Source organism: Hippocampus bargibanti, linkage group LG12 (genome assembly GCF_051943395.1).
Source record: "Hippocampus bargibanti isolate YZ-2025 linkage group LG12, ASM5194339v1, whole genome shotgun sequence".
Lineage (NCBI taxonomy): Eukaryota > Metazoa > Chordata > Actinopteri > Syngnathiformes > Syngnathidae > Hippocampus > Hippocampus bargibanti.
This window is the reverse complement of record NC_142745.1, coordinates 12,087,215-12,112,697: the sequence shown is the minus strand read 5'-3', so window position 1 is coordinate 12,112,697 and position 25,483 is coordinate 12,087,215. Positions and strand designations below refer to the sequence as shown.

The 25,483-nt window shown below is 42.5% G+C and overlaps 1 protein-coding gene across 1 annotated transcript in view; it reads left to right on the top strand.

The window, feature by feature from the left end:
• cbfa2t2 (CBFA2/RUNX1 partner transcriptional co-repressor 2) overlaps positions 1 to 24,685 on the top strand; it is a 33,410-nt gene extending 8,725 nt beyond the window's left edge. The window contains exons 2-11 of the mRNA XM_089010925.1: positions 9,202 to 9,381; positions 11,398 to 11,639; positions 11,720 to 11,809; positions 15,208 to 15,392; positions 15,467 to 15,720; positions 18,205 to 18,290; positions 19,290 to 19,476; positions 22,510 to 22,578; positions 22,663 to 22,853; positions 23,342 to 24,685. Coding sequence (XP_088867051.1) covers positions 9,228 to 9,381; positions 11,398 to 11,639; positions 11,720 to 11,809; positions 15,208 to 15,392; positions 15,467 to 15,720; positions 18,205 to 18,290; positions 19,290 to 19,476; positions 22,510 to 22,578; positions 22,663 to 22,853; positions 23,342 to 23,674 — 1,791 coding nt within the window. The 5' untranslated portion in view covers positions 9,202 to 9,227 and the 3' untranslated portion in view covers positions 23,675 to 24,685. The remainder of the gene's footprint in view (positions 1 to 9,201; positions 9,382 to 11,397; positions 11,640 to 11,719; positions 11,810 to 15,207; positions 15,393 to 15,466; positions 15,721 to 18,204; positions 18,291 to 19,289; positions 19,477 to 22,509; positions 22,579 to 22,662; positions 22,854 to 23,341) is intronic.
• The last annotated feature ends 798 nt before the right edge of the window (positions 24,686 to 25,483 follow it).

The window sequence follows — 25,483 nt, the reverse complement described above, 5'->3', positions numbered from 1 at the left end:
TCTCTTGACTGGTACTCGTAAGAGGGAGCATATAACTCCTACTCTGGCATCCCTTCACTGGATCCCTATATACATTTTGGAGTTCTTTTCAAGATCTTGTTATTTGTCAACAAATCTTTAAATGGCCTCGCTCATCCACCCTTACACACCTTCCCGATGCCTCAGGTCTACTGACCAGACATGATTAGATGTGCCAGAAACTAAACGGAGGCTCAACGTGGATGTAGTCTTATAATAATAATAATAATAATAATAATAATAATAATAATAATAATAATAATACATTACATTTACGGACCTTTCAAAGCTCTCAAGGACACTTTACAGTCATAGACAAGCATAGGTACTACAATAAATAAAATACAATCACAAATAGAATATAATAAATAAAATACAATTATAAATAGAAACAAGAGAGAGAGCTACACAGAAAATGCAATTTTCAATAGGTGGGTTTTGAGATGGGACTTGAAGAATCGATGTTACGAATGTTGGGAGGAAATTAGTTCCAAAAGTTTGGGGGCAGAGCAGCTGAAGCCTCTGTCACCCATCGCGCTGAGACGGGCAGGGGGGCACACAGTGGTGGAGGGAGGAAGAGGATCTGAGGGAACTAGAGTGAATAGAAATTTGAAGACGGTCAGTTAGGTATGGGGGGCCAGGTTATGGATAGATTAAATGTATGAAGAAGAATTTTAAAGTTGATTCTATACTTGACCTGGAGCCAGTGGAGCTCTTGGAGGACGGGTGTGATGTGGTGAAAGGATGAGGTTCTGGTGACGATCCGGGCTGAAGAATTCTGGACGAGTTGAAGTTTATGGAGACGTTTCTGAGGGACACCAAAGAGAAGTGAATTGCAATCGTCAATCCGGGAGGTGACAAGACTATGAACGAGGATAGCAGTGGAGTGAGAGACGGGTGAAGACGATTGATATTGCGTTGGTGGAAGTACGCAGATCCAATACCGGTACCACTGTACGGAATGACCTGCCACTGAACATTCGGCAAGCCTCCTCACTGCCCGTCTTTAAAACCTCTCTCAAAACTCACTAGTACTCTTTGGCATAATTCCGACTTGATCTTGGTTTCACTGCCTGGTGCTTTCTACTAACTTTGTGACTGCTTTATTTCCTGTATATGATAGCTGTCTACGTTAAGCGCTTTATTCCAGCTTCAGGTGTTATTAAAGCGCTATATAAATCTATATGTATTGTATTGTGTTGACTGCACAATGTGGATGTAATGTGCCAAGAACTACGGCCAGCTGGGACCTCCAACAGTCACCTGTGAAGGGAGACATGTAGGGTTGGGGGCAGGGTGATGTTCCAATGAGCCAAACCGCCCCCCTCTGACCTCCGCCCGAGCGATTGTGAGCACATGGAAGGCGGGAGGGGGTTGGAAGGGGCGACTGTCGTGAGGCACGAGGACGACTGAATGCGAGCGAGTGGACTGAAATGCCAAGCAGACAAAGGCCGCACCTGGTCCCCGTCCGTCCATGCACAAGCACCACAATGCGGCGCACATCTGTTCCTTCGCAGCGTGCTCCCTCTTGACCCCGGCCTACACACCCCACTCACACGTGTTGTCAACACAAGCATCTCCAACCATTTCCACTTGACAGCGCGTGCGTGATCTTCTCGGTGTCGGGTTGTTGTCGCCCTAACCTTCGCCGCCACACGGCGGGTCGGGTGAGCGCTCTGGTTTCAAAGGCCTTTTTGGGGTGTGTGCTGGTGTCGCTTTGCTTCTTTCGAGCAAGTTATGGGCGGTGTCTTAACTTGTGTGATGCGTTATGTACGTACACCAAAGAGAAGGCTTAACTCATTCACTGCCATTCCCGAATTTATTCGGGTTTTGGTTTTTCTTGCTGGAGGTGCTGATAAAGCGCTGGCCATGGCCTCTGGCAATGTTTTTCCCTGCCACAAGGGGCAGGATTTCCCTTTTTTCCATGTTATCGCTTTATTCCAGCCTCAGCTGTTGTTAAAGTGCTATATAAACCAATATGTATGTATTACATTGTATTTCGGATAAGCTCAGATAACTCCAGACCCATATAATTTAGGAAGTAACTCTTATTTTCTGATAAAAGAAGAGTGTCAAAAGTTTCTTACGCCGCATTAAATGTTTATGAAGTCCTAACACTCAATATTCTGTGGACCCTGCAATTTGAGTGAAAATGACAAAAACCCTGGCACTGGAGTGGAGACATTTTTGCACATATCTGGCTGTGAATGAGTTAATAGAAGCTCGATAAAGGCCAATATGGTGGATAAAACACATTTAAAAATATATAAAATGAAATCATAAAGCATGCTTACAAGTAGTTTTTATTTACTTTTAGTTTATTAATTTATTGTCTGTGTCTATGTATTTCTGCAGCATTTATGTTCAGGCTGTTTGCAGTTTTGAATGTAAAAATAGTTTTTCATTTTCGTGTCTGTGTATTTTGCTGATTTTCACCTATTGTCGGTTGAGCTACAACAGAGCTCCGACGATAAGAGTTCACTTAAAATGTCTGGTTTAATTTATTGCGGCCACCTCAAAATATGCTGATTTCTTTCAAAATCATAGTTGGATACAGCAGTTTTACACTTCTGTAAATGTTACTTTTAAACAACCTGTGAAAGCATGTGAATGTCCCCTCCCCCTCTGGTGATTGTTTTGAGATGATTTTAAATCTAAACAGTCACCAGTTGTACAGGCTTTGGAATTGTTGACAGATTGACAGATTGAAGATGAAACTTGGTGTTTGTGAGTCCTCCCATGTCTTTCTGACCGCGCTGTGTCTCTAATGATTGGAGCCTGCGTTGCGTCAGTTCATCGCCAAAAGGTCGGCCGAGAGATAGCAACTCACAGACACCCTGTTGAAAGCCAACTTTGGAGTGAAACCATAAGCGGGATAAACCCAGCGTGTCTTGTTGTGTGACGGATGTGTCCATTTCTTGCGTTTTCCTCAATTAACATTCAAACGAGGCGGCTACCCGGCTGTTTATTCCACCTTGTTCGAGGCAATGACATGTTTTAATGCGCACATGCGTCACCTGAAGCTGAACAAACAAGTAGCACCTGGCTAGCAACCAGGGGACACATGCGCATTCCCTTCAGGTTGCCAGGGTAACAATCGTTAGGAACTGCTCGGATAGTGCGCTGCGTGCGCCCTTCACACTAATAAACACATCACGGCAGATGTTTAGCTATTGGTTTTGTAATACCAATATTGACCTATGAGAGGCAGCATAGTGCCACAGGGCATTCACACTGACGTAACAGAAGTAGTAGAATTAGAAGCAGCTCAGCCACGGATGAGGACATTTATTTTGTACACAAGGGCCAAATTTGAGCTTTAAAATGGACAATGCAGTTAATATGTTTACTTTAATACAAAAAATAGTCTTATAATCATATTTTCCATCTAAATACCCAGCGGATAAATGTCAATAGAGCATAATCACTACTAGCTGTAGCTAGCCATCTATTAGCTATCTATTAGCTCTAGCTATCTTTCTAGCTTCTTTGAAAGAAAGAAGTACATATGACGGCTGAAGAAACCTTTTCATCGATGGACCACTCCTGTACGACTGAGAGCTTACACAGACGTCTAGCTATCTTTCTATTAGCTCTTGCTCTAGCTGGCTATCTCTTAGCTCTAGCTCTAGCTATCTATTAGCTCTAGCTAGATGGCTATTAGCTAACTAGCTAGCTTTCTGTCTATTCGATTTACTTCCGGGTTGAGTGAACGCTGGCGCGTGTAGCTGCGGCCGCTGACCCTACAGAAAAATTGATCATGTGACTGTAAAGTGACCTTGAGCGTTTTGAAATGCGCTTATAAACGAAAGTTATTGGTTTTGTTTATTATTACAAAACTGTTCAGTTACTATTCACAATACATTTTGTGGCTGAAATTGTATTTATATTTAAGCAGATTCACATTTTATTACATTGGTTATCATTAAGTTCTGAACAGTTGATCAACCCAGAGCCACATTTGATTTTTGTTATGAGTAAATGTAATATGATTGATAAACGTTTACTGAAACAGTCGTTCATTTTTAATTTGTTTTCATAATTCAATTACCGATCATTGGACCTTTGATGACTTGGATCTGGGAAATGCGCCAATTTGGTTTGTGATTATTGTTTTGCGTATAAAGTGCTTTGAGACGTGTTGTGTGATCTCGGATCTTCGTTGATTGTGTTATTGAGATGTCAGTCTAATTTCCTGACAGTGTGTGTGTGTGTGCGTGTGTGTGCGTGTGTGTGTGTGTGTGTGTGTGTGTGTGTATACATTTGTATGGCTATTTTTCTGAGGACCAGTATGCTTTTATACCATTCGTAGTGAGGACATTCTAAAAGGTTCTAGTGTGTGCGTGTGTGTGTGTACGTGCGTGTGTGTGCGTGCGTGTGTGTGTGTGTGTGTGTGTTCCTGCACCCCTTGTTGGTGAACAGGTGGAGCAATGGCAGCCAAGTCACAGTGTGTAGTCGAAGAAGCGGACTGAACAGTCAAAGATGTTGCCTGCGCACGACAGATGGGCAGCAAGAGGGGGGGGGGGCAGAAATGTGGATGCCACAAGCTTGTGCGTCCATATTTTTGTGTCATCATATTATATTAGATGGATGGTTTTAATATCCTGGATAAATTTGTGTTGCGAGGGCTCGTGACACGCTGCCTCGTAGTATTGAATGACAAAGTATGACCTTTCTCATGATGGGTACCTTGTAAATTGCATGTATTTTTATCATAATTGGATGTGTTATTGTTGTGTCGTCATATTTTAATGCTTGACATATATTGGAAAAAAGTGATAAACTACCGTATTTTCTGGTGTATACGGCGCACTGATGTATAAGGCGCACCCCAGTGAATGTGGTATTTTCCAACCTTATGTATGAAAAACCTGCACCGCATTATAAGGGGAACCTTCAATTAATGACATATTTTAAAATATTTTCCATACATAAGGTTCACTGCATTATAAGGGGCACCTTCAGGGAATGACACATTTAAAACCCTTTTTCCATACATAAGGTGCACCGCATTATAAGGGGCACCTTCAACGAATGACATACAGTATTTAAAAACATTTTCCATACATAAGGTGCACCGCATTATAAGGGGCACCTTCAACGAATGACATTTAAAAACCTTTTCCCTACATAAGGTGCACCGTATTATGAGGCGCATGGTCAGCTTTTGAAAATATATTTACTTTCAGGTGCGCCTTGTAGTGCAGAAAATATGGTACAATATTCATGTCACAACACATTTTATATACATTGTTCCTTATATTGGATTTTTTTTTCTCTCATGATGATTCATTGGTGCTGAAATAATATCACAAGATGGCAATTATTGCATTTCAATATGTCGATATCCAGAATGTCAAATCAGTAGTTTCAGGCCTTATTCATCCTGTGTTAATATATTGACCATTTTTTGACTCTCACAAAGGGGAAAATACATGCATTGCACTTTTTGAAGTTTTATATCCTAACGCCCTCATGAGAGCCGACTCTGGCTCCATTGTTCAGCTTGGCCCGCTCACATCCGAAGGCCTCCATCTTTATAAACTTGGGAACCTGTTGCACAAGGCCGCGTCGAGTTCATCGGCCGTGAAAGAGACATAAAGGGCGCCATTGAAGGCGAGGCCATTCGGAAAAGAGCATGAAACCGCATTTAAAAGGGCCTTCTCCAAGGTTGAACTTCGACCCCCGCCGGGCCTTGCATGTCTATTAATCGTCCTTTCTTCAAGCACTTAGAAAAGTCTGATCCACTCCAAATGGAGATGCCGGTGGTTGAGGCAGGGGTTGGGGGGTGTTGTCGCGCCTCCTCCGTGGCGCTGCAGGAAACAAAGGCATCCCCTTATGCCACATCAATGACACCCCCCGGTAGCAAAACAAGGCCCATGCCCCTTATCTGGTGGTCTCATTCAGCAGCGATGGCATATTGAAAAGTTGCTATTAACATTCAAAAGCTTTGACGATCTTGTTAGTAAAGCGTGAAATAGTCCCGGCCCCATTTTCTCTCTTTACTTTCTCGCCGCACCTCCCACGACCCCCCCTCCCTCCACCTCCCCCTTCTTGTGCGCAACTCTCAATGAAGGGGCATTCTTCAAGGCGCACAATAGCATTCTTTAACATTTCTTCTGTTTGTGATCTGAATAGTCGAGAGTGAAGGGCTAAACTTTAGACATCTGGCTCTTTGATGGCGGGACGTGTGTGTGTGTGTGTGTGTGTGGGGGGGGGGGGGTTAGTGAGATCGGGGCTCAATAAACCCCCCGCCCCCACTCTCCCATATGACAAGTGAAACTTTTGGTGGTCTTTTTAACCTCTTGTACCAGGCGTTTTGCAGGTACACCAATGATGTTCCAATTTGACCCGGAGCATGAAATAACAAGTATCAGAAACAAAAATAAATATGAATATTCAGTGCATTGTCTAACAGCCATTTTGAATGAGAATTTAGCATAACCCACCTACAATAAAGTCTTGTTATATCGATATCGGTTATTTCGATAGTACTGCTTATTACGATACTATTTTCATTTCCCTCCAAATTTCTAGTCTTTTATGATATAATTAGTTCCGGTTATTACAATAATCCGGTTACTACGATGTCCTTTTCATCTCCTTTATATCGATACAAAAGCAGCTTAAAGCTGAATCAATATTTGCTTAGGATTTCAATACCACCATTAGCGAAATCTGTAAACAGCGTATTGTTTGATTTTCGGCTAACACCGTTAGTCACGTGACGAGCCTTCGTGTCTTGCACTGTAATCCTCAAGCACTATAAAAACAGTGTAGCAGAGCTCACATCTTTCATTACTGCTGCAATAGCATCTGAAATATAGTCTTCTTATATACAGTTGTTCAACAGCAATTTCAACCACGGCGAAACGTAAGAATTGTGATATCGAAACGAAGTACAAGGCAATAGTGGCTGTGGAGGCGAATCCAACAAGAAGCAAATCCTCCATTGCGAAAGACTTCAACGTGCCGCAGAATACTTTATCAACGTGGTTGAAGAGTAAAGATAAAATAAAGACAGCATACAAAGCGTTGGACTTCGGTCCTGCATCAAAAAGGATGAGAAAGGCAGCACACCATGATGTTGAGGACGCGGTGGATACCTGGATGAGGCAAGCGAGGAACCATAACATCCCTGTATCAGGAGTGATGCTGCAGACCAAGGCAGAAACGCTAGCAAAAGAATTGGGCCATGACGACTTCAAATGCTGCAACGGCTGGTTAAATCCGTTCGAAAAAGGGAAGGATCGGAGGTTACGCAAAATTACTGGAGAGGCCAAGACAGTGGATCAGAAGCAAGTTGACGACTGGCAGAATGGCAGACTGCAAGAGCTGCTGAGGGATTACAAACCCGACGACATCTACAACGCTGACGAAACTGGTTTGTTTTACAAGCTGCAGCCAGACAAATCATATGTCTACAAAGATGAAGATTGCCGTGGGGGTAAACGTTCCAAGGAAAGACTTACAATCATGCCGTGCGCAAACATGACGGGTACCGATAAGTTAACTAATCAGTACACGTCGCTTTTTGCGCGATCTATCTGCTTATAAACCCACTTTTAATGCAGTTCGGCGCAGGATCGGATATATCGATAGTTCGGTTATGTCAATCTTTTTTCCGACTCCCGAGAATATCGGTACGAGACTTTACTGTATTTAAAATTGCATTTTCTGTGTAGCCCTCTCTCTTGTTTCTATGTATTATTGTATTTTATGTATTGCATTCTATTTGTGATTGTATTTTATTTATTATAGTACCTATGCTTGTCTGTGACTGTAAAGTGTTCTTGAGAGCTTTGAAAGGCGCTTGAAATGGAATGTATTATTATTATCATTATTATTATTAACCCTGAAATTAATTTGAATTAATTTCTCTTATATAGTATGTAGAGTGTATGTTATGTGTCCGCCAAGGCTTGCCCCCCTACATTTTTAACACACCAAATCTGTCGTCCTAAAACTCAATATCCTGTGGATTCTGGAGTTAGAGTGAAAATGACAAAAGCCCTGACACTGGAGTGGACATTTGCACATGTCTGGCAGTGAATGAATTACAGGACAACCGACGTCACTTTTTTGTTTCTTAACTGACATCAGAAAAACGTTTTATAGCATCTAAAATCCCCAAACATGTGGTATGATATTTTTATTCAAATGCAAAACACCAATAAAAATGACTTCAAGTGTCCATAATCTGCAAAAAATTGAGCTGCGAATTGGGCATTTTCAGAAAGTCCCGCCCCCAGTTCATGACGTCACGCCAAGACGTCTTGCATTGCTTGTGAATCAAAACAATGGCTTCAGATTCGGAGAATATGCTTTCTTGTTACACATCCATCTTATGAATATTATTCAAATAGTTCTGAAGAGGAAAGCATACATGTTTGCAATCGTTTAAATAATTTATTTGTGCCATTTTGGGGCAACATTGGGGGGAAATCTCTCACACAAAAAAGAGGCACAAAATGGCGAACTCCTGTGGCCACCTCCGTTTCCACAAGCTGATAAATTCCTTATATGGAGCTTGGACGCCCTCTTCTGGCCTTTTGGCGGCTTTTGGGTGCAACCCGAGGTCCCCAGACCAAACAAGTACAGCAAAATACATTGACGTGATGGAAGGACCGCTACAATGCGTCTTTTTTACGGTCAGGGGCGGTCCTTTAGTGACGTCACGTACGGACTCGTCACCAACTCAAAAACAAGACTTCCTGAATATTCAGCGCGAGTCTTAAAACGTAAAATATAGCTACAGTCAAGTCTCGTTATATCGATATTCTCGGGAGTCTGAAAAAATATCGATATAACCGGTTATATCGATATTTTTTCAGACTATCGATATATCCGAACCTGCGGCATGTAAATTTTCTCCTTTCGTTCATAGAAATAGTATCGTAATAAGCAGTACTATCGATATAACCGATATCGATATAACGAGACTTTACTGTATATGCGGTGGAATCTTTGTAAAATACGCTCAGTAGAAGTCATTTGAAGCCATTTTACAAATTATGGACACAACTGGTCCGGAGACGTCGGTTGTCCTTTAAGGGGGGAAGATGCATTTGTTTTTCTTTTTATGGGGCAAATCACTTGAAGCTCTAGCAAATCTCCAAGTGTACCAACCTTGTGTAGGAATTGAACCCAAGCTCCATTTAACTTTGGCCTCATTTCTTGCAGACAGTGGCGAGAAGAAGAGCCCTGCCATGCCAGGTTCTCCTGTGGATGCTAAGACTCATTCCAGATCAGCTCCCAGTAGCAGCAGCAGCAACGGCGGCAGCGGCACCGCCATCATCATGCCCCCTCTGCCCTCCATCAACCCAAGTGGCCCACGCCTGGCCTCCTTCTCCACCACAGCATGTACGTCTTTGAATTCCGCCGACAAAATGGAAGCTGATGTATTTCTGTTATTTAGTTTGTAGGAGGTCAGACTTCATTTTGTCATTGTCACTCAAATTCCAATATCCACAGAATATTAAGTTTTAGGACTACGTAAACATTCAATTCAGCGTTAGTAACTTTAGACTCGCTTCTTTCATCAGAAAAAAAGTTTAAATTCATAAATTATATGGGTTTGGAGTTAGATGAGCTTGAAATGGGGGCAGCTGTACAAAAGGCAAATGCTGCCCCCTTGTGGTAGGGAAAAACATTGCCAGAGGTCTGACCAGCGCTTTATCGGCAACCCCCCCCCACAAGAAAAACCAAAACCCGAACAAATTTGAGAATGGCGCTACATCTCATATTTTCAATTCCCAAATAAATTGGGGAATGGCAGTGAATGAGTTAAGAGTAACTCTTAAAAAGTCTGGTGTTTCCTGACAGTTTTTGCCCATGTTATTTTTCTGTATGAATGATTCATTAACTGGACCTTCTTCTCCACCTTGTGGAAAAGCATTTTGTTATGTCTGTCACTATAAGTGACTGACATGGATAGAAAAATATAAATGTCATTAATAGAATCAGAAAAACCTTTATTCGTCCCACAAAAGGGGATGGGGTGGGGGGGTGAAAGGATTGAAAAACTCTCTCTCTCTCTCTCTCTCTCTCTCTCTCTCTCTCTCTCTCTCTCTCTCTCTCTCTCTCTATATATATATATATATATATATATATATATATATATATATATATATATATATATATATACACAGTAAAGTCTCGTTATATCGATATCGGATATATCGATAGTCCCGGTTATAGCGATACTATTTCTATGCACGCACGGAGAAAATTACATGCAAACAGGGTCGGATATATCGATAGTCCCGGTTATATCGATATTTTTTCGGACTCCCTTGAATATCGATATAACGAGACTTTACTGTATATATATATATATATATATATATATATATATATATATATATATATATATAGGGCATGAATATCTCATTTTCCAACAGACTGACTACATTCCTCCCAGAATTTACTTCTCTTCCAGTCTGTCATGTTTTGGTTTGCAACCAACAGGTGGCACTGTAGGGCCACTCTTGCAGCTGCACAGGTGTTGCTCGCTTTAATCAATAGCAGTTAAAGTGACTCCCGGCATGACCTTTCAGTGTCGGGTCATTGTTTGTTTCACCCTGTCAGGCTTGTTTCATCTTATTTTCTATTCATGGTTTTGTTTTTTACTTTGGACATTGTTGTCCTGATGACTGTTGTTTTTGATTTAGTTCCTGTTAACTCTATTTAGTACATGTGCTTCCATTCGAAACACAGGACTCCGGTTCTTTGTACTGATGGTTAATTCTTTATTGTGATTTTACACCACCGACACCACCACCGTGGAACTACAAACAAGTATAAAACTGTAGCTATTATTTACACATAAACATTTGGCCTTTACATCAATGAAATAAAATGTATGCAATAAAATCGTACAAACCACTTTGCCCGCTTTCTGTCCGAAATGGAAGTTTTTGATCTTTGTCCTTTTATCTTTTCCTTGCTAAACAGTACAGCGATAAAGTATGTCCATTCTCGCCGTCTTCTCAGTAAAATTGAACTAAAATACCGAAGCGCGGAAAGTAAAATCTGTACCAGAAGTGACAACAACCCAACGTAATGTCAAGAAAATAAAGCACAGCCATCTATTGGTCAACTATGGGATAGCAGTCATAAACAAATGTCTCAGCTGCATTTACAGTACATTTGTCAGGTTTGCACTGTTTTCAGTCATGCTTTCGTCTTTTTCTTTGTTACTTTTGACCTTTTTGTTCTGATGACTTTGTTGTTTGAGATTTTTTACCTACTGACTTTATTTAATACAATTTGTCAAATACACCTTTCTCTTCCCCCTGCCTGCTTTTTTTGGGGGGTCGATCACCACCACCGTGCAAATCGTGACCCAGTCGCCTGTCCTCGCCGTTGTCTCCACAGTGACCAACGGCAACCACCATTCGCCACCGACACTCAACGCCGTGCCGTCGCCGCCGCAACGCTACAGCAATGGGCCTTCATCATCATCGTCGTCGTCGCTGGCCAATCAGCAGTTGCCGGCCACGTGCGGAGCGCGGCAGTTGAGCAAACTCAAGCGTTTCCTCACCACGTTGCAGCAGTTCGGCAACGATATCTCACCGGAGATCGGCGATAATGTGCGCAGCTTAGTGCTCGCTTTGGTGGTACGTGTCACGCAAAAATAAAACGACTACGGACCATCTCCTTCCAATGTATGCTGACTTTTATTTTTTTGTGATTGTAGAATTCAACCGTGACCATCGAAGAGTTTCACTCGCGGCTTCAGGAGGCCACCAACTTCCCCTTGAGGCCGTTTGTTATTCCTTTTCTGAAGGTAAACGTTCAAGTTCGACCTTCTCGCCTGCAAAATATGTCTTTGTTTTTGCTTGGTCTACTTCCCCTCTGATTTTTAACAAGACAATTTGATGTTTTGGTTTCATTTGAAAACATGTGACAGGCGGGCACTTAAAGTTCACCTCGACCTTCTCGGCGGTTTACAGGCCACTACATTAGAAACACCTGCACCGTCTGGTGACATGTCTGAGTTATTGTGTTCAGAAGGACCAGTACACCATTTTGAAAATGTCAGACAAAAATAATAAAATGAAATTGAAATGATTTAGCGGTAAATATTTAATAGAGCAACAACACATGATTATTGTGATGGTGATGAGGTGGACACCTTGGCTTACGAACTTAATCCGTTCCCAGAAAGTGTGTGTAAGGTGAAACGTGTGTATTCATTTCCCATAGGAACCATTAAAATGAGAATAATCCGTTTCCAGGGATCCATGAAATAGATTTTTCTATCTATTGGCTAGCTTGCTAACCTTCTATCTATTTGAGTTACTTCCGGGTTGAGTGAATGGCTGCCGCTGCTCACCCGCGGAAAAAGGTATCCTGTGACTCTAAAGTGTCCTTGAGAGTTTTGAAAGGTGCTTATAAATGAAATGTATTGTTATTATTATTGTTATAAGTAGTAATATTAGTTTTATTATTAATATCTGTCATCAAATACCACATTGGATACCCTATTTAGATACATTATTCAGAAAACATTGAAAATAGTAAGATGAATTTATTTATTCGGGAATTAAAAATATGACGTAGAGCGCCATTCCCGAATTTGTTCGGGTTTTGTTTTTCTATGCTTGAGTGCCGATAAAGCGCTGGCTGTGGCATCTGGCAATGTTTATTTCTTTTCCCCTTTTTTCCATGTTAGCGCTTTGTTCCAGCTTCAGCTGTTGTTATAGTGCTATATAAACCAATATGTATGTATTGTTTGTCTTATTTCGAGCTCAGATAACTCCAGACTCATCTAATTTAGGAATTAACTTTTTTTTTCTAATGAAAGAAGAGAGTATAAGATTTCTTACCCTGCATTAAATGTTTATGTAGTCCTAAAACTCAATATTCTGTGAGTTAATGGGACACTATTGTCCCTATTTGCAATTTTGTATGTGTGTGTACGCGTGCACGTGTGTGAATGGTCATGTTAGTCATACCTAATGAAGTGTCGGCCATTCTTCCAGTCTGCTTCCTTTTCAATTGATGGCAGCAGCGAGGTGAATGCACTCGACCCCGTGACACGTTGAACTGAGCAAATGCTTCCTCGAAAAGGTTTAACTGTCATGAATTTGCGCGCTGACTTGATGCGCAACAGATGACGTGTGTTTAACGGCTCCCCGGAGAACAGCTTTTTTTTTGTAACGGGGAGACATTTCTTCAAGTGTATACTTAATTTTTCTCCCTCTTTGTCCCAAAGGCAGCTAGTAAATCTTCCCGCCGCGGCTCTTTTTCAATATGCGTTTACCTCTCACTCACCTCCATCTGTTAGTCTTGAGAGGAGAAAGCTCTGTTGCTCTTGCTAATTTATGACTGAAGTGGACGGGCTCACAGTTTCATTCTCGTAGGAGGAAGAGAAGAGAGGCTTTTTGGTGTGTGAATACGACAAGAAGGGTGGTTATACATATAGACCCGTAGATAGGTAGCTCGATAGCTAGCTCAATAGATAGCTAGCTAGCTCGAGATATAGCTAGCTCGCTAGATAGCTAGCTCCATACATAGGTAGGTAGGTAGGTAGATAGATAAATAGCTAGGTAGATAGATAGATTGATAGCTAGGTAGATAGATAGATAGATAGATAGATAGATAGATAGATAGATAGATAGATAGATAGATAGATAGATAGATAGATAGATAGATAGCTCGGTAGATAAGTGTGTGTGTGTATATATACATATATATGTCTTTTTTCACGTTAAGAAAAAGTTAAATACATGTAAATTATAAAGTTGCATTTATTTTAATAAGGTCATTTAAGATTACAGCAAAAAGTGAAAAAAACATCTGAGAATGAATGTGTTTTAGAATGACCTTTTTTGGTAATCTGGCAACAATCTGAAAGTAGAGGGGAAAAAAATTGAGTCATATGCGGCCCTTTCTTTGTTATATTTTGTCTAGTTTATTATTCAAACTGCAAAAGTACCTCAAAGCATAATTGCAAAGCAGCTTAAAATCATGAAACTTTTCTTAAAACATGCACTTGATGATCCTTTGTTGCGCATGACTGTGATGGTGTGCCGTGTGTCCCAATATTTTTGGAGAAGTGAATGCATTGATTGAGGAGAACTCTGTCCTGATGGTTTGTTCATGCTTCGCAAAACGAAAAAAAAAGAAAAAGAAAATGTTGGGTTTTATTTACTCGCCGGCGGGAGGAAGTGGCGTAATTGCAAGCACACCAGCTTCTGCTCTTAATTAAGAATGACGAACAAAAAAAAGGCTACGGGGAGGAGAAGCTTGGGAGGATAACTGTTGAGGACAGAATGGAGACAGAACTTATGAATTTAAAAAAAAACTCATATGGGCTTTGGAAGGGTTTGTTGTAAAGTGTTTCCAAGATTGTGTGTCAACGTGCATGTTTGGGCTATGACTCAGCGCTTAAATTGTGTGCTTACCAATAATGGACATGTTTTTGCTCCACTTGTAATCCAGCACAGAATCTTCGGGGAACAGGGATTATAATGTGGTGTTATATTTGGAAAAAAAATACACCGTATTTGTGGGTGTGCCTTATACTCCGGTGCGCCTTATATGCTGGATAATACAAATAAATAAATGAATAAAATAATCTACATACCAGCAGCAGTGCAATGCCAAATATACATGAATACATTGAATACTGTACAGACGCTTTGCTACTTACTAGCATTCGAAATACGAACAACAGTACATATGGACATTTTTGTAGTAACATATGTAGTATTCTGTCTAGTTGTACATGTACATATCTTTATAGAGCATATATTTTATTAACTGTAAACCAGTACAGGTTGCTTCTACAAGCCTTAAACGTATTTATATAGACCTTAAACATACTTATCTAAGCCTTAAACATACATTCCATACAAAATATAGCACTGAAGCAACTTACATACAATTTCACCTTGCGAACGACCATTCGGAACATATCTCGTTCCTAAGTTGGACACAGTGTACTATGCTTGTGTAATGAATTTGTACCTCCAATAAAAGACAATTCAAAACATACTGTGATTCATAGGGTGAAATACGCTTTCAGGATGACATTGTTTGCAAATTCCAATTGCTTTTTGTGACACTCAAACTATATATGGAGTGGCAATGAAGATGTGAGTGAACCGTACCCAGCAAAAAAATGGTCAGAAGCATTTTTGTATGCCAACGGTGGTTTTCTCCTTTTGAAATTTCCAGGCGAACCTTCCCCTGCTACAAAGGGAGCTTGTCCACTGCGCACGTGCGGCCAAGCAGACCCCGGCCCAGTACCTATCCCAGCATGAGCACCTCCTACTCAGCACCACCATGGCCTCCTCTCCTGACTCCTCCGAACTCCTCATGGAGCCCTCCGACGCCGCTCTCAAGAGGCCCAGTCCTAGCAGGTTAGCGAGAACGACCGAATGTTTTTGGCAATCTGACAGAGTCTCATCTGACCAAACCCGCTACCGACTTCCAGGGTCAAGGAGAACGGTTTCCACGAGCGTCCGCCCATGTCCCTGGAGCCCACGGCCAAGCGCATTTGCACCATCAGCCCGGCTCCCCGCCACAGCCCTGCCCACCCGCTGCCGCTCAACGCCCAGCTGCACCCGACGCCGCCGCCCCTGCAGCACTACGCCCTGGACGACATCGCCGCGCCGCACATCCTGCACCGTGAGCACAGCCAGCGTATATTGGAGATACGAGAGATGAAAGACAGACCCAGGCTGCCAGGTCAGGCATTTTCGGATACAGTAATCCCTCGTTTATTACTGTTAATGCTAACCGGAACCACCCGCGATAGACGAAAAACTACGATGTAGCAAGACCATACATGTATTGGTAAATTTACATGTGTATGACTACATAAATATTTATAAGGCCAAATTTAGTGGAGCTAGCTAGCTATTCATCTAGCTAGATAGCTAGCTATCCATCTAGCTAGATAGTTAGCTAGCTATCCATCTAGCTAGATGACTGGCTATCCATCTAGCTAGATAGCTATCCATCTAGCTAGATGGCTATCCATCTAGCTAGCTAGCTAGCTACCCATCTATCTAGCTAACTACCCATCTAGCTAGCAAGCTATTTTATTATTTTATTTAAAATATGGGTGGAAACTATTGTTCCCTCAAAAAACACAGTGCCCGTAATTTCCGGTGTATAAGGTGCAGGGTCATCTTTTAAAGAAAATGAAGACTTTTGGGTGTGCTTTACACCCTGGAAAGTACCCTATCTATCTATCTATCTATCTATCTATCTATCTATCTATCTATCTATCTATCTATCTATCTATCTATCTATCTATCTATCTATCTATCTATCTATCTATCTATCTAGCTAGCTAATATTTTATTATTTTATTTAAAATATGGGTGAAAACTACTGTGCCCTCAAAAAAAAGTGCCCGTATTTTCTGGTGTATCAGGCGCAGTGTCTAAGAAAATGAAGGCTTTTGTGTGCGCCTTACACACCCGGAAAATACCCTAGCTATCTATTTCGCTAGTTATTATTTGATTTAAAATATGGGTGGAAACTACTGTTCCCTCAAAAAAGACAGTACTGTAATTTCCGGTGTATTAGGCGCACTGGCGTATAAGGCACATGGTCATCTTTTAAAGAAAATCGTGGCTTTGCGGTGCGCCTTACACACGGGAAAAGACCCTAGCTAGCTAGCTAGCTATCTAGCTATCTATGTAGCTAGCTAGCTGTTATTTTATTATTCTATTTAAAAGATGGGTGGTAAAAGCTTGGCCAAAACAAACATGCGGATCAAACCTCTAAAGATGGAGGACACTGATTTGCTGAAAAGCCGAAAGGAAAAGAAGAAGAAGATTTAAAATATGGGTGGAAATTACTGTGCCTTCAAAAAAGACAGTACCCGTATTTTCCAGTGTATAAGGCGCACTGGCGTATAAGGCACAGAGTCATCTTTTAAAGAAAATCAAGGCTTTGGGGTGCGCCTTATACACCGGAAAATCCGGTCAAAGCAGAGCTTGTATTTTCACTCCTGAAGGCAGCACTTCATCACCAGGCAGACCACACACACTAGCTCGTCCATTCGTATGTTGATCTTTTGCATCCAAAGAATATCCCACATTGTGAGTTTACCCTAAAAATGTTTTTTTTTTCTTTTACACACATCATCTCAGCCCGCTTGATTAAGGGTGGTCTCCTTATGTTTGCTTAGTTGAGCGCCCCCATGAATTGGGTTGGGACTCAGTGTATCGTCCGTGTGTTGCTTATAAACAGAGGTACGCTGTCCGTGAACGACTGGATGGATTCTGGTGTATATCTGCCCTCCATTTTCAGGGGGCTTGTCAGTTCTTGTTGGAAACTGCAGTAGCCGACACACACACACACACACACATACACATCTTGATATGTTCTTGGTGGAGGTGCTGTGTTTATGAGGTCTCAGTCCCTTGTCTAACAGCCTCCCGCCCGCCTGCCGCCACTTAACTGGAAACACACACACACACGCATGTCTTTGAACTGATGAACGCTGATGAGAACCAGGCTGAGTCGAGCTCACATTGGAATCATTCTTCTCAACGGGCCCAGTTTGCATATGGCTTCTTGTCGGCTGTTTGTTTCTACGTTATACGAAGATTAGCGCTTTCCGATGTCGTTTTCGTGCGTGTGTGGGTGTGTGTGCGTGTGCATTTTTTTAATGATAGCAAACTGTGCGCGGCTGGTTGTGTTTAAATATCAGAGCCACTGCATTCAGCCTGAGTGTCTCCCTACTGGAACGCAGGGAGCTCCGCAAGGGGAGGGTGCCAGCAGAGACATTTGGCCTGTGTGTGTGTGTGTGTGTGTGTGTGTGTGTGTGTGTGTGTGTGTGTGTGTGTGTGTGTGTGTGTGTGTGTGTGTGTGTGTGTGTGTGTGTGTGCGTGTGTGTTGTTTGACAGCTGACTTCCAGATGTACTCCGGCTCCGGGTGCCGAAAGTCTGTTTTGAATCACAAGGCTTCTCTTTTATTTCACCCCTTTTCTCATCGTTCATCTCACTCATTTTTTTCATCCCTTCATACCCACAATGATGTCATTGAAGTGCGAAAAAAAACACACAAATTATTTCAAGGAGGTGTTTACAGGACACTGATGTCATTGCTACAGATTGGAATGATGATGACAGCGGCGCTTACCGGACTTTGGCGTCGTCGGTATGAAGAAGAATGTTAATTATTGGTCTGACCTGTGTGTGTGTTTTTAATCAGGCACTAACGGGGGCTACCGAGAGGATCCGGTTGACCACAGGCTGACTGACAGAGAGTGGGCTGATGAATGGAGGCATCTAGATCACGTAAGTGTCTCTTGTGTCTCCTTTGATTGGCTAAGAGATCTTTGACACTTTATTTTTATAGATTTAATCCAGAACATGAGCATGTTTCATTATCCTGTTAGTGTTGTGTTCAGCGTTTTCAATGTTGTGTTGCTGAGTGAGCTTGAGCAGGCTTATACCGAGACAGTCTGTTTTAATTGGCGTACTCAGTGGATCTGGTTTAGTCTCCGAAACTCGAAAAGTGATCTAATTGGGGAAAATAATCAGAGCGCTTGTCGGTACTGCTGGGTCTGCAAGATTTTTTTAATTACATAGAACATGGGCGTCAAAGTCAAGGCCCGAGGGCCAAATCTGGCCCACAGCATTAATTTTTTCGGCCCGCAAAAGCAAAGCAAATTTGTCAAATTCCATAATGCTTGCTAAAGTCCCAACCAAAATTGTAAATTGTCATCAGTAACCCACAATTACAGTCATTAGTTTTTACTTTAAATTTGAAAACTAGTTATTCATGAATAAATTAGTGTGTATTATATGTAATATGAGGGGTGGGGAGGGGTGCTGACAAAGTGCTGGTCAGACCTCTGGCAATGTTTTTCCCTTCCACAGGAAGGTTTTGTACAACTGCCCCCATTTCACGCTCAGATAACTCCAGAGCCATATAACTTAGGAATTAACTTTTTTCTGATAAAAGAAGAGAGTCTAAAGTTTCTTATGCTGCATTGAATGTTTATGTCGCCCTAAAACTCAATATTCTGTGGGACCTGCAATTCGAGTGACATTGACCAAAACCTTGACACTGGAGTGGACACATTTTTACACATCGTCTGGCTGTGAATGAGTGAATGACATGGGAGAATCTGAAAGTTCAAAACTTCTGTTTCCATCATAATTGCTTTTCCCTATTAAATAGCGGCGGCGTCACATGGCCGTGTCTGAATTCAGTACGAATGATATATAATCATATAATCAATCAAATGGATCGAACTGAAATGAAAGCTAAATCAGCACGGTTGCATCCAGGTGCTGAACTCCATCGTGGACATGGTGGAAAAGACGCGGCGGTCAGTGAGCGTCCTGCGCCGGTGCCAGGAGTCTGACCGTGAGGAGCTCAACTACTGGAGGCGGCGTTCCAGTGAGCAAGAGGACGCTCGCAAAGGGGGCTCAGCGCCCTTCTCCAAAACGCACAGCCCCCATTCTGCAGAGTCTGGTAAGGATTTTGTTCTCTTCCTATCAGCCCCCACTTTGCAGTCGAGTGATGATTTTCTGTTGTTTATTTTTGTTGTTGAAATCAAGATGGACATATTTTCAAGACAATCAGATGAACATAAAATGAGTGGGGTGCCTAATAATGCTCGTTGCTTTGTGTATGCCCCGAATTCCAAAAAGCGCTCTATAAATCAATATGTATGAATACGCATTTTGTACTGCTGCCCCCATTTCAAGCTCAGATACCTCCAGACTCATATAACTTAGGAATTAACTGTTTTTTTTTCTGCTGAAAGAAGAGTCTAAGGTTTCTTACGCTGTCTTGAATGTTCATGTCGTCCTAAAACTCAATATTCTGTGTGTCCTGGAATTTGAGTGAAAATGACAAAAACCCTGGCACTGGAGTGGCACGTCGTCTGACAGTAAATGAGTTAAAGTGGGACGGCGCATTGTGCAAAACTGAAATGGCAGGCTTCAAGCTCAAATTTGGAACATTGGTCCTTTAGACGTTTTTCCGTGTCTCGTATTATTGACATATTTACACCATTTTGTTTCAATCGAGGTCACTCGTGGAAGGGCTTTTTTTCCAAGTATTGTCAAACTCATAAAAGTTGCCCACCGCATTTGGAATTTGGCTGCTTCATACCCAAAATGGCCGAAACTCCTTTCAATAATTTTATGATGGCGTGGTTGTGGGGGCTTATGTCTGCAATTGCTTGAAAACAAATTTTGATGTTGAGACCCTTCAAAACATCAATTCCAAGCTGCACAGAAAAGGTCAAGACTGGCACTGCCCTCTAGTGGACGCCGAATAAACTGCACATCAGCTGTTCACTGCCAGGCCAGCCTTGCGTTGTCTCTTACTGGGCCGCAGTCACATTCACAGGTGCCAGGACCGGCCTGGGCCATATCGGCCACAGAAGGGCTGTCCTGCGTGCACGGAGTAACAACGCTGGCCAAAATGCGCGAGGACCATCTGGGCTCCCACACAGCCGGGAAGACAGCCCATCCACCGGATAATTTTGGGGCGATTTAAAAAAAATGCATCAACAAAGTTTACGACATCAAATAAAAGCACGCTTGTGATGTAAAATGTTGCAAGCGTACCTGCTGTTGTGATCCGTGAGTGCATACGATGCAGAATGTATAGGATGGCATAAGTGAAATGGTGATTTTCAGACAGGGAGAGATTTGCAGGCAGTGACAGAATGTTGACACAGCTTGTAAGGCCCGCCTTTCTCTACACCCCCCCCCCCCCCCCCCTCACTCTCTGTCCAAGCCAAACACATTCCTCTGTGAGGCTGTCAGATCTCACATCAGACGACGATAAACAACAATTCTGTTGCATCTCCAGACGTGAAAGCCCCTGTTTGCATTGCAGATTTCGATGCTCCAAAAGTGAAGGTTGGCTGGGGAACCTTCTTCCAATTGGATGCATCTTTAAAACTCTTGAGAAAAGGGATCAGACTTTTTTGTGGATACAAAAACAATTCATGGATTTATAAATAAATACTATATCAATGCATTGAAGTCCAAGATGGCGTCCGAGTAGGCAGTTGGCAGCAAGTGTTCTCACAAGCTTTTTTTGTTGTTTACTTTTGTCACTTTGAGTTGTTGTGCATCATGTGGAACGGATGCGGATTGTTTTTTCAGCATTTTTGGCCACAACATTCATCCAGGAGGAGATTCTGCTGAGCGCCAAGACTGCCAGCACTGTTTTTGATTGGTAGGAATGTCAGTGCCATTTGACTGTCATCACTGAATAGCTCTGGGGGCTTTTTTGCGCTTGTAATGGGCAGCATTTTCACAGCCCCGCTTTGTTCAGCGGAAAGGTCGGTGTTGTTGGACAGTCTATTGCTGGATGGATGCGGCTTGGAATTGAAGCGGATTTACGTGGGGCAGGCGATGTCAATGGATGCTACAGTTTCGTGTTTGCTTTTAACATTTAGCTTGTAGCAGACGTGCACATTACACCGTGGCGTCCCTTATCCACTGGCGAGAAGGACGCTTTGATCCTCTCCTATTACATCTAGAACTGCTTCATGCAACAAAGAGGATGCAGAAAGTGCTTAATATTGAATGTCTGTCTGTGTCTTTTGTGTTGTGTTATATTATTTTAGTTTTGTTTGTGGTTGTTTTGACTTCAAGATGGCGCATCAAGAGTGGCTGCCTTTATAGCAGCTCCTGTATTGTTTTTCTACTTTCCTTTCCTCTTATTTTCATCACTTTACTGCTGTGAAATGTAATTTTTTCCACTACGAGACTAATAAAGGCTAATCCAATCCAATACAATCCAATGCAGTTCGAATGAAATTGACACTATCAATCATAATGGAAGGATAATCAGCAGTATTTTACATTGCAAAACTTGACAGAAAAAATATCCTATGACTGTAAAGTGTCCTTGAGCGTTTTGAAAGGCGCTTGTAAATAAAATGTATTATTATATATGAAGGATAAATCAATTTACAAGCTATTTTAAATGAAATACAGGTAGCAACCGATTTACGACCGAGTTCCGTTCTGACCAAACGGTCGCAAGTCGAACTCCATTCAAAATGTTGAATAGAGACTCGGAGGCTAAATGACACGCAACCCCCCCCCCCCCCCCCCCCCCCTGGTGCCATCACACGGTTTATTGCTGTGCGAGAGTGAGATGCTGGCTGGCTGGCCAAAATTGTCCTCTGCGTTGCCGGCTTGCTGGCGCGTTGCGGTGCCAGGTGTAGAATTGAAAAAATAAAATAAATAGGGTCTGGAGGTCATGATCGTAAGTACGGGTGGTCGTAAGTCGAGCCAGTCGTAAGTCGGATGTTAGCTGTACTAACATCCACTTCAACAATGAAAAGGTTTCTTCAGCCGTCATCTGTGCTTCTTTAAAGGTGTCGGATGTTTCGCTTCTCATCCAAGAGACTTCGTCAGCAAACTAAAATTTTTGCTGGTAGCTCTGGCCCTATATATATCCCTAATGTCCAAAGGTGGCGGTGCCAGACCTCTGCTCAACATTTATCAGGCCATGACTGTTCTCTCTCTGCAGAGTCTCAACGTGATTTCGCCCCGCGAGCCGGCTCCGCGTACGTCACAGACGAAATCTGGAGGAAAGCAGGTGAGAAGTCGCCGCAGGAGCCGCTCGCCTGTCGTTGTCCCGCAAGCGAACCGACCGAATAGCATCTTTTCTTTCCATGCTCAGAGGAGGCGGTGAACGAAGTGAAGAGGCAAGCCATGGACGAAGTGCAGAAGGCGGTGGCTGAGGCCGAGCAAAAAGCCTTTGAGATGATCGCGGCCGAACGGGCCAAGATGGAGAAGACGCTGGCCGATGCCAAGAGGAAAGCGCAGGAGGACGCCATCATGGTTATCAATGAGCAAGAGGATTCCAGCGAGGTAACGTCAAATCGCCCTCAAATTGTTCTCAACTCCCGTTTGATACACAGGATTTTTAGTCTGCAGATTATACCTGACTTCTACGGAAGAGCATAAGGGCCAGGTTGAAATATATATATTTTTAGAGATTCTGAGAAAAAAGGCACACATTTGCAAGATAAAATGCCAAGGTAAAATTTTCATAAATGTAACCTTCGTAAACTGAAAAGTTTGTAAACCAAGGGGTTCGTAAACCGAGGTATCACTGTACATCATTCGGTCGTGCGGTGGGTTAGCAGCCTAATGCTCTTTCGTAGAATGTTTTTTTGAATTTTGTACCACGAGTTTGATTGACCATCTGTCCAGAGTGGCCTACTTTTCTTGACCAAAGTCAGCCAGGAGAACGTTCACGTCTTCCTTTGTAGAATACAAGCCGGTTTATCAAAATCAATGACAAATGAAGCTCCGTCATGATTTTACTCACACTCTCTCCTTATCTTTTGTCACAGTGTTGTTGGAACTGCGGCCGCAAAGCCAGCGAGACGTGTAGCGGCTGCAACGCGGCACGCTACTGCGGCTCCTTCTGCCAGCACAAAGACTGGGAGCGCCACCACCTCATCTGCAGCCCGGGACTTCAAGCTCAGCCGAAACCCGTGTCGGCCATCTCCGCCGCCAGAGTGGCGGCTGCCGCCACTGCCGCCGGGGTGTCGCCGGTGGGGCTCACAACCTCCGATGTCGCCGTGGCCTCGGCATCCAGTCCTAGCGGGGATCAGGTTCCGGTGGCCTCTCGTTCATCCACGCCTTCCACTCCGGCTTCGGCCCCCGAGACCAATGGAAATTAGGAGGAGAAATGTGCTTGAACTTTTTTTCCCCCGTCACTGCAGGACACCACCATATGTTTCATCATCATCATTGACAGATTATGTGGGACTCTCTGTGAACCAGCAGATCGCCTGACAGATGGAAACTAAAAAAATAATAATAATAAAAATCAAGCTGGTGACCCAGCTCCTGCGGCGGGATGAACATTATTATAAAACGAGAGATTAAAAATAATGTACACTTTGCAGCTTTCCTTGCTACTTCTTTGTATATGCATTTCAAACAACTTGGAGGAAGAGGCGGGTTACATGTAATAAAAACAACCATGAAACCAATTGATTGGTGTAGATTTCAAGAAAAAAAAGTCATCAGATGTGTCAGTTTGCTTTTTTTTCTCCTTCGACCAAGCAATATAATAAAGTGTTTAGGTATCGAAACAGTTGCCACGTCACAAAAGTTACTTTGAAAAAGGACCTCAGGAAAACAGACAGATCAATTTTTTTTTCTACCAAGCGGTACATTTACTTACTCATTAGTTACATTACAGCTGTAAATAAAAATCTAATATATACAGGTAACATCCGACTTACGACTGAGTTCCGTTCCGACCAAATGGTCGCAAGTCGAAATCCATTCAAAATACTGAATACAGACTCGGAGGATAAATGACTCGCAAACTACCCCCCCGCCCCCCGGGTCATCACATGGCCAAAATTGTTGTACACGTTGCGGTGCCAGGCGTAGAATTAAAATTTTTAAATTAGGGTCTGGAGGTCGTGGTTTAAGTACGGGCGGTTGTAAGTCGAGTTGGTCGTAAATTGGATGTTACGTGTGTGTGTGTGTGTGTGTGTGTGCGCGCGTGCGTGTGTGTGTGTGTGTGTATCATTTGTTGTAAGTTTGTACAAAGAATTATGCTGTTACTTTTTTTGCATGATTTGCCGTTTGTCCTCGATTCATTTGGTACAATTCACATGACTAAAGTTATATAGATTGACGTTATGTACGAAATAAATAAATTGTTACTGAATTTATTTTTTCTTTATTTGGCTTTTTTTAACTGCTTATTTTGTGCTATTCTTTTAATGTTTACATTTTTTGGGAGCAATAGCAGCTGACTTTTGATGAAAGAAGCCGCATTGCATTTATAAAGAACAAACAATTCATGCTAAGAATCACGATGGACAATTGAGAGCCTTCAACGAACAGTTTTAGTGGGGAAGCCCAGACTTCCCTCTCCCCAGCCACTGCTTCCAGCTCTTCCTGGCAGATCCCGAGGCAATCCCAGGCCAGCTGTTTGACATCGTATTCCAGCGTGTCCTGGGTCATCCCCGAGGTCTCCTGCCTGTGGGACATGCGCATAACATCTCGCTAGGTTGGTGTCTCTGAAACATCCAAATGGGATGTCCGAAACACTCGATATGGAGGAGAAGCAACTTAACTTAAAGGACAACCGACACCTCTAGACAAGTTGTGTCCGTAATTTGTAAAATCACTTGAAATGACTTCTACTCAGCGTGTTTTACAAAGATTCCACCGCATCTAGCTATATTTTACGTTTTAAGACTCGCGCTGAGTATTCAGGAAGTCTGGTTTTCGAGTTGGTAACGATTCCAGACGTGATGTCACGTCTGTAGCAAAATAGAAACGTGTATTACACGAATTTACCAATAGGTGGCAGCTAACTTCACAATTGCACAGCGCTCGCACCCTCATAGTACACTACTAGGAGTGTAAAAAAGCCCGCAAGGCGTCATCCTGAGACAGAAAATAACAATACTAAAAATAAACACTAAAATAATGGATGAAAATCAACTCCACTACAAACTATT